This window comes from Poromitra crassiceps (genome assembly GCF_964638095.1).
Source record: "Poromitra crassiceps genome assembly, contig: HAP1_SCAFFOLD_773, whole genome shotgun sequence".
Classification (NCBI taxonomy): domain Eukaryota; kingdom Metazoa; phylum Chordata; class Actinopteri; order Beryciformes; family Melamphaidae; genus Poromitra; species Poromitra crassiceps.
In genome coordinates this window covers 60320-69773 of record NW_028151635.1, presented here as the reverse complement: position 1 = coordinate 69773, position 9454 = coordinate 60320, and the positions used below count along the sequence as shown (strand labels likewise).

Here is a 9454-nt window from a genome sequence, read left to right as displayed (position 1 = left end):
TGTATGTACAGGCTGCTGATCATTCTAACTTTGACCGTACTCTTTGTATGTACAGGCTGCTGATCATTCTAACTTTGAGCGTACTGTTTGTATGTACAGGCTAATGATCATTCTAACTTTGACCGTACTCTTTGTATGTACAGGCTGCTGATCATTCTAACTTTGACCGTACTCTTTGTATGTACATGCTGCTGGTCATTCTAACTTTGACCGTACTCTTTGTATGTACAGGCTGCTGATCATTCTAACTTTGAGCGTACTGTTTGTATGTACAGGCTGCTGATCATTATAACTTTGAGCGTACTGTTTGTATGTACATGCTGCTGATCATTATAACTTTGAGCGTACTGTTTGTATGTACATGCTGCTGATCATTCTAACTTTGAGCGTACTGTTTGTATGTCCAGTGCATTTCAAGCTATGACAAGTCAATGACTAATGGTGTTCTAATCTACTAATGGTGTGTGTTCCCAGAGGGTTTGTGTATGACAGCAGGAACAACCTTCAGATGAGGGGACTGGTGGTTCTGCTCCTGTCCAAAGCAGCCGGGCCGAGCCACACCGCCCCAGACCTGCTCGCTCAGGACATGGTCAGCGGCATCTACCCCAGGTAAACCACCTGAAATCACTGCTCTATGTGTGTGTGTGTGTGTGTGTGTGTGTGTGTGGGGGGGGGGGGGGGGCATCTACCCCAGGTAAACCACCTGAAATCACTGCTCTATGTGTGTGTGTGTGTGTGTGGGGGGGGGGGGGGGGCATCTACCCCAGGTAAACCACCTGAAATCACTGCTCTATGTGTGTGTGTGGGGGGGTGGGGGGCATCTACCCCAGGTAAACCACCTGAAATCACTGCTCTATGTGTGTGTGTGTGTGTGTGTGGTGTGTGGGGGGGGGGGGGGCATCTACCCCAGGTAAACCACCTGAAATCACTGCTCTATGTGTGTGTGTGTGTGTGTGTGTGTGTGTGGGGGGGGGGGGCATCTACCCCAGGTAAACCACCTGAAATCACTGCTCTATGTGTGTGTGTGTGTGTGTGTGTGTGTGGGGGGTGGGGGGCATCTACCCCAGGTAAACCACCTGAAATCACTGCTGTGTGTGTGTGTGTGTGTGTGTGGGGAGGGGGGCATCTAGCCCAGGTAAACCACCTGAAATCATTGCTGTGTGGCATCTAGCCCAGGTAAACCACCTGAAATCATTGCTGTGTGGCATCTAGCCCAGGTAAACCACCTGAAATCACTGGTGTGTCTGTGTGTGTGTGGGGGGGGGCATCTACCCCAGGTAAACCACCTGAAATCACAGCTGTGTGGGGGGGGGCATCTACCCCAGGTAAACCACCTGGAATCACTGCTGTGTGGGGGGGGGGCATCTACCCCAGGTAAACCACCTGAAATCACTAGGCTCTTTCACACCGGCCTTGAAAGCCGAAAAATGCACGGAAAATAGGATTCGCGCCTCCGATGTGAAAGTCGTGAATGCGCTTTGGTGGATAATTGTTTTACGCCTTTTGTCCCGCGACGGTAGGTAGTAACAGCGCCGGGTTACCTGGCAACCCACCTCCATTTGAAAGCGTCGTCGCAACGAGCCGGAAAAGGTGCGAATGGTCAGCTCATTCATAAAAAAAATTACAGGGGAAATCACCTCATGTATCAAGAAAGTGCAGGAGTGAAAATAAAAAAAGTAGCCTATACAATCATGACTGCAGGGGCGCCAGGAGGAATGCTCCGTGCGGTTAGGCTTTATGCTCAAACAATGTTGACATTAGTAGGTAAAATTAACGGATATAATAATAAGCTTCAGAGGGCTATAGCTGTCTGTGGCGAGTTGGTCTGAGGATATTCCCTCTCGAAATCAGCTCTGTGCATTCCCTTACAAAAACTACTAACGTTAAGTAGTCATGTGCATTTATAGCCTATACTATTCCCCCGACGAACGTTATGCAGACTGCAGCTGTTTGATATGCGGGCGGTCGTGTATTGTTCCAATTTTAGTATAGCCTACTCAATTGGAACGATACAGAGAAGACTGGCGTGCGGTCGTGAATCGTTCCAATTTTAGTAGGACACCATATCGATCTGCCCGCCCACCATGCGAGTGCACCTATCCTCCCTGCTCAGGGGACTAGGAGAAGGAGGGAAGTCTTGTTGAATGAATTCGTTCATCATACAGTAGCCAGGCTACACTAACCTATGAAAATATTAATTTGGGCTAGGAGGAGCAGGAAATCCCTCCGCTCGCCTTTCAATCCGGGAGCAGGGGATTTCACCTGAAAGTACACCACAGCACGGGAATGTGGCCGTGCTGCTTGGCTCTGTGTGAAAGCAATTTCTGTGGCGAGGGTGCGGTCTTTGCGGGACTCCTAAACTGCAATTTTTGCGCGATCTGTGTGTGAAAGAGCCTACTGTTGTGTGTGTGTGGGGGGGGGGGGCATCTACCCCAGGTAAACTACCTGAAATCACTGCTGTGTGTGTGTGGGGGGGGCATCTAGCCCAGGTAAATCACCTGAAATCACTTCTGTGTGTGTGGGGGGGAGACATCTATCTAGCCCAGGTAAACCACCTGAAATCACTGCTGTGTGTGTGGGGGGGAGGCATCTACCCCAGGTAAACCACCTGAAATCACTGCTGTGGGGGGAAGGGGTGCATTAAATCCTAAAGCTTGTTTTATACTCACCGTGCCGTGAGGGCGCGGGGGAGGAGCGAGGGGCGCGAGCGCCAAATTACGTCAATGTGTTGGGCGCGACCCCCATAGGCCGCCCACCGCGTACCTGAAGATTTTTCTCGCAGCGTGACCTCCGCACGGCTTCTCTCCAAACATGGACGCTTTCAAGCCACTGAGCCCTGAACACTGAGCTGTGTTTTCACTACATTTCTTGACCCATGTGCATAGGCAATTATAGACCTTCCAGACAGGGGTTGTACCACCCAGAAGTCAATGTTGCTGCAGTAGGGGGGCCTCCAGGGGTGCCTGTGCCCCCCCTGGATCAAGAAATTTTGTAAATTTTAAAATAAAATGCATTAATCTGGGGCACTCTGAGAGCAAAATGAAGAGGCTAGTAGATATGTAGAACTACACACATCCCATTAATATCCTCTTCACTATGCTGTGGCTTTACAGTGATGAAAAAATAATTGTCTCCTTATATAGCTATTCTATCTGCATGATAGTGTTTCCCAACCACTGAACCGTGGCCCACTGGTGGGCCTCAGAGCACCATCTAGTGGGCTCCTAAAGCAGGTGTTTGCAGTCAACTACTTGAAATTAATATGTGGCAGTCAAAATCTATTTGTGGTGCTCAAAATCTATTGTGGTGTACCTCCACAAATAGATAACTGTATAGGAGACACTGAATGCTATAGTAGGATATGACAACACATTCTCCAACAACATATCACAATAATGCTGAATGACACCTACAGTAGATGCAACTTTACCCAAGCTGCAGTCAGGTGATGTCTCGATCTGTTCTCACACTACTGTCTGGAGAAATGACAGTTCAATCTAAGCAGAGGTGGAGCTTTCAAACTGCCACATTGTGACAGGCGCAGCCTGCGTGGTTGTCACTATCACCGGTGGTCCACCGCCGCTTCCCCCCTCTTCTTCGTCGTCCGAACTGAGAACAATGTTGCTGCTGCTGCCGGCTGCTGCTGAGGTGACCGGCATGGTGTTATTGTTGCAGTCATGTTTCTCTGTATCAGTCCTAGTTTTCTTAGAGAAAAATCGGTCGAGAGTTTGGTTAACCCTTTTAGCCATGTTAAATATCTCTGTCTCATCTGTCTCGGTATGTTTCCTTTGTTGACACGCTGTCGCTGACGTCTGACGCACGTAGTACCACGACCAGCGCGCATCACGTGAGCTGAGTTGAGAGGTCAAGTACAGATTTATTTTCTTCAGAAACACAATGAATCGAGAAATTGCATTGAATAATGTCGAATACAACGACATATAGATATCTACAACACATGATATATATAATATATTCGATTAGATTTGGTTTAAATCGTTTATGTGGCAGTGGTGGCCCAACGGTTAGAGAAGCAAGCTTGTGACCAGAAGGTCGTCTGTTCAATCCCCGGGACCAGCAGGATAAATCTGGGTGGGGAAAGTGAAAAGGCAGCGCTTGCCCCTCCCTCATTACCACCACTGAGGTGCCCTTGAGCAAGGCCCTTAACCCCAACCGCTCCAGTGGAGCTGCTCAGTGGCCAACAGATCAGACAGTATGAATGTGTGTGTGAATGTGAACAGGGCACTCCTGAAAAAGAGAGCATTGCTCTCAGTGAGACTCCCCCTGTATAAATAAAATGTAAAAAAAAAAAAAAATCATCTGGCCACTAGGGGTTGCACAGCCAGTGCACCAACGTATAATCGCCCATGCCCATGTGGTAGGCTAAACTTTGATTTGCAACTGTTCGTTTTTAGTCATTTCTCCAAGTAAATGTGTTGTGTTGAGAGAGATTAAAAGCAGCATAAGGTAGGCTATCAGGGCTGAGAACTGAAACGGCTATTGAGTAAAAACAAGTTTCGTGATTCATTCATGTGCTGATGTATGGTCGTTTGAGAGTGAAAGCGCACTCAATACTGCACATAATAGCGTTTCATTGCGACTTTTCACGGGCTGTTCTCACTATTACCATTGTACAATGTAACATGCTGATCACTTGGCTGATCACTTCTGAGAATAAAAGCATCTGCCCCAGCGTGACGTCCGCACGTGACTCGCGGAGCTCCGCCTAGCGGGGCCTAGCTCGAGTATAATGAGCCCTTTAAAGGTCCCATCTTGTGTAAAACAAGATTCCCTACTTCTGTGATTATAAAGGACTTGGGCATGCTAAATAAACATCATGGAGGTCTCTAAACGCATGGTCCTCAGTTAAAGCCACACCAGCCATGTAAGGAAAAAGTGCCTCCAAACAAGTCGTTTTGACTTATTTGATTTTGTGACAGCACAAAGTAACACTAATTTAATTTGCCCGCTTAGAGCGCCGGCCTCCCAACTGAATGTGGAAGACCAAAACTTTTTTTTATTATACAAAAGGAAAATATACAAAACAAGATAGGGAATAGATGTAGGGCATAGAAGCTAGACAATGGTGGAAATGACGTTACATAGTATTTGAACACATATATATTTTAGGTAGCATCGTATTATATTGACATATCCATAATATAGAAAAAGAAACAGGAAAAAAAGCAGTTAGGTAAACAGAGGAATAGGGCTGGGTTAAAAAAAATCGATTCTCCGATTTTTTATCGATTTTTATTTTAATCCTTTGATATCGATTCATATGTCCAGAGATCGATTTTTTTAATTAAAAAAATAAATAAATAAATAAACATAGGCTATAATATTATAGGCTGTGTGTGGTAGTTGAAACATAGTTTCAAGTTGACGTTTATGTTTGTAGTTGAAACAAAAACATAAATACTGTAGGCTACATGAATGGAAATGTTTGATCATTAATATCTACTTTTAGAAATTATATAGGCTGAAATCAAATCACTGTGCATAATTGTGAAAGTGTCTTTATTGACAGATGAAAAGGCTGTTATTTACCCTTTGTCACCGCCTGGTGAGTAAATATATGTGTAACTAAAACCATTAAAATTGACAACCGGTCCGCAACTTTTTGTCCCCATGTATCTACCGGTCCTTGCCGCAAAAAAGGTTGGGAACCCCTGTGTTAGATAACTGGACAGTCATGTATTTCAGGTTACAGCTCAAAAAACATGTTTTAGTATCACTAACCAAATCGATATTGAAATTAATCGAATCGGAATCTAATCGAATCGGGATTAATCGATTCGGAACCTTGTGAATCGGAATCTAATCGATTCTTGAAATTTGAACCAATACCCAGCCCTACAGAGGAAAAGGACAAAGGCACAAGGAAGGAGACAATTAAAATAGCAAGGACCGGGAAATTGACATAAGCATTTTTTTTAAACCTTTTTGTTCACTTTTTCCAAATATTTCAGCGACTTAAAGTAGTTGATAAAATTATAAATGAATACGGTGAAAGAGGGAGGAGTGCCTTTCCACTTGCAAGTATGAATATGCTATTACCCAAGAGAATAACAAGATTCACAATATCTGAAATATCAGCATCTAAATCGTCCATAAAGTAAATTATATCATTGTAAGAAAAATAAGGTATATTGTGTATTTTTAAGGAGTACCAATTATGAATCTCAGACCAAAACAATTTAGTGAATGAACATTTAAAAAATAAATTGTCAATGGTTTCAGCCTCTGCAGAACAAAAGATGCAGGGATCCACATCAAATTTAAATATCTTATGTAGAAAATCACTAACAGGCTGATACTATTTTAAAATGGGTTTCTTTGACTTTAGGGGCAATGGGACATGACAGATTATAAAGAAAAGGACTTTATCCTAAGAGGGACCTCTATACGATCACATACAGAGCATGAGTTGAATTCCCAGAAGTTTTTTTTGTGTGTTAAAACCAGACTAACTACTTTGTTATTACATCTTTTATCCATCAAATTTACATCACCAACTTTTAAGGAAAGCAAAGAAGGTGTAATCTACGAAAGTTGCATAGTGCTTTGTATCAATCGAAGTAAAGGAATGGGAATTGCTTTGCAGATTTTGTCGCAGCCTTTTCTTGTAGTAGTTATTTTGTATTTACTGGTAAATTCTTCAAAGGATAACCAGTGACCATCAGAGATCAGCAAATCATAAACAAATGATAAACTGTTGTCATACCAGTCAGTCTTAAAAATGGATTTCCTGTTTATGGTAATAACCCTGTTGTTCCATAAGAGAGTTGTGTGGAGAAAAATTGTGGGTAACTATCATTTTCCCAAAAAGTAGAGCTTGTTTGTGGAAGTTGGACAGCTTTATAAGGATTTTTGACACCTCAAAGTCACATCTAAGCACCAAACCTTGTTGTCTGTAGCATAGCTGTGTAGAATGACAAAATTTACAGAAAACAATCAACTGCACCAAAGATGCATCTATCCCAACAGATCATCTTATCTTAATAATACAGCGCATAGTTAATGAGGGGAGAGACAGAGCTCATAAAGAAGTCCCACAGAGGCTGGATTTGATTTTTTTTTTTTTTTTTGCTACAGAATTCATAACCTTGTTTTAAAGACCCATGAGACATGTTTTATACAGTTAAAAATAGCATGTTATGGGATCTTTTTAAATGTCTTTATTATACAACAGGTAGTGTCAACCAATCAATCTGATTGGTCAAATATCCATTAAATCCATGCTGGTAATTCACATAATTCACACCTGTATGTGCATGGGTTAGTTAGTATGATAACTCTTATGGTACTTCCACATATTGATGAACTATGTGTGAAAGTCCCCCAGTACAGCATCAGCATCAACACCAAGCTAAAACTGTAGCAGAGCTGTGTGCTTTCTACCCTGTTATACGGCTCAGAATGCTGGAGAATGACAGAGAGTGACCTCTCCAAACTGTCAACATTCCACACAAAGAGCCTCAGAAAACTCCTGTGTATATTCTGACCTAACACCATCTCCAATCAACAACTACTTGCCCGGACCAATCAGGAGAGCATCGACAGTATCATCATGAGCAGACAGTGGAGATGGATTGGACACATCATGCAGAAAGAACGGGATGACATCACAATAACTGCCCTGCACTGGACACCAGAGGGAAGGCGTAAGCGAGGAAGACCCAAAGAAACCTGGCATCAAACAGTGGAGAGAGAACTGAAACCCCTGAAGCAGACCTAGGGTAGGCTACCATCCAGAAATTCACCCAAAACAGACAGGAGTGGAGATCCTTTGTTGGTGCCCTACATGCCAGTAGGCATAAAGGGCAGTAAGTAAGTAAATATAGTAACCAGGGAGCTTTTCATCCTAATGTATGTATCATGTCCTAATGTAAACCTTTAAACAGTAGACATGAGGGTAACCATTGTATGAAAGTGAAATCTCGCATATCATTATAGAACCATCAAAGTGCATGGCAAGCAGGTCAGGATCTGTCCAGTCCAGGAAAGGCGATCCCACTTTCATCCCTGTCACATCGTTGCGGAAAAATAAATAGTGAAATAAAATCCTTCGTGCGAGGTAATACTATCTTGTCCTCTGTGGTTATCGTCCATATCAGTTCCTGTAAATAGAGCCCTTTGTCATCTTGTGAATATAACGGAATGCAGTTACAATACATCCACGTTTACAAACCAAGCTCATTCTTACTGCTTTCGCTTTGATTTTTACTTTGTTCTCACTTTTAATGTTTTTTCTGTTTAATGTTCCTATGAATAGGCCCCGCCCTACAGTCAGTTGTATTTAAGTCATCAATACTGTGACACAAAGTAGGCTGTGAATGTCATTTTCTCTCATGCCGTTACCATTGTAGCTTTTTATGCCTCCGCCGGCAATAGCCAGGCCGGAGGCATTATGGATCCGGGTTGTCCGTCCGTCCGTCCGTACGTACGTACGTCCGTCCGTCCGTACGATGTTTGTTAACGCGATATCTGAGGAACGCCTTGACGGAATTTCATCAAATTTGCCTCAAACATCGACTTAGGCCTTGGCCACACTGATCCGTGGTGTCTGTCCGTGTGCGTTCATTTCTCTGTTCACTTCCATTCATTTTCAATGACAACTGTCCGACTGTCCGTGGAGCATTCAGAAGCGTACGTATCCAGAAAATTTGCATAGGTTTTGATGGACAGAAAGTTGAAGAGGGATGAACTTTTTCTGGACGGACGTATCGGATGGTCGGATAGTCACTGTCCGTTTAGCCAATCAGAGTCGAGGTGTCGAGAGGAGGCTTTCCGAGATTTGTTTCAACTTTTCAAAGAAGATGGCCGAGGCGGTGAACGAGGCTATAAGGGATTCCCCAGCAAAATGAGTAAAATTGTGTGATTTCACTAGGATTTCAGTGACTAGAAGTTAGTCCAAGGGGAGGGTTTGACGTAGACTCAGTTCTCATCGGACAGACATCTGTCCGTTCAATAATTCTGTCCATTTTCTGACGGATCAGTGTGGCCAAGGCCTTAGACTCAAGGATGATCTGATTAGATTTTGGTGGTCAAAGGTCAAGGTCACTGTGACCTCTCGAACGCCATTTTCAAGCTTGTTAACGCGATATCTCACGAATGCCTTGACGGAATTTAATCAAACTTGTCTCAAACATCGACTTGGACTCAAGGATGAACTGATTAGATTTTGGTGGTCAAAGGTCAAGGTCAAGGTCACTGTGACCTCACGAATGCCATTCCCAAGTTCGTTAAAGCGATATCTCAAGAACGGCTTGATGGAATTTCTGCCAATTTGGCTCAAACGTCGACTTGGGCGCAAGGATGAATGGATTACATTTTGGTGATCAAAGGTCAAGGTCACTGTGACCTCACGAACGCCATTCCCAAGTTGGTTAACGCAATATCTCAAGAACGGCTTGATAGAATTTCTTCTGATTTGGCTCAAACATCCACT

General features: G+C 43.6%; 1 protein-coding gene across 1 annotated transcript in view; it reads left to right on the top strand.

Annotated features, from left to right (window-relative positions):
- Nucleotides 1-474: 474 nt before the first annotated feature.
- LOC310771545 (all trans-polyprenyl-diphosphate synthase PDSS2-like) overlaps nucleotides 475-9454 on the top strand; it is a gene marked incomplete at its 5' end in the record, with an annotated part of 39087 nt that continues 30107 nt past the window's right edge. Inside the window, one exon of the mRNA XM_083664136.1 lies at nucleotides 475-609. Within this exon, the coding sequence (XP_083520262.1) occupies nucleotides 475-609 (135 nt within the window). The remainder of the gene's footprint in view (nucleotides 610-9454) is intronic.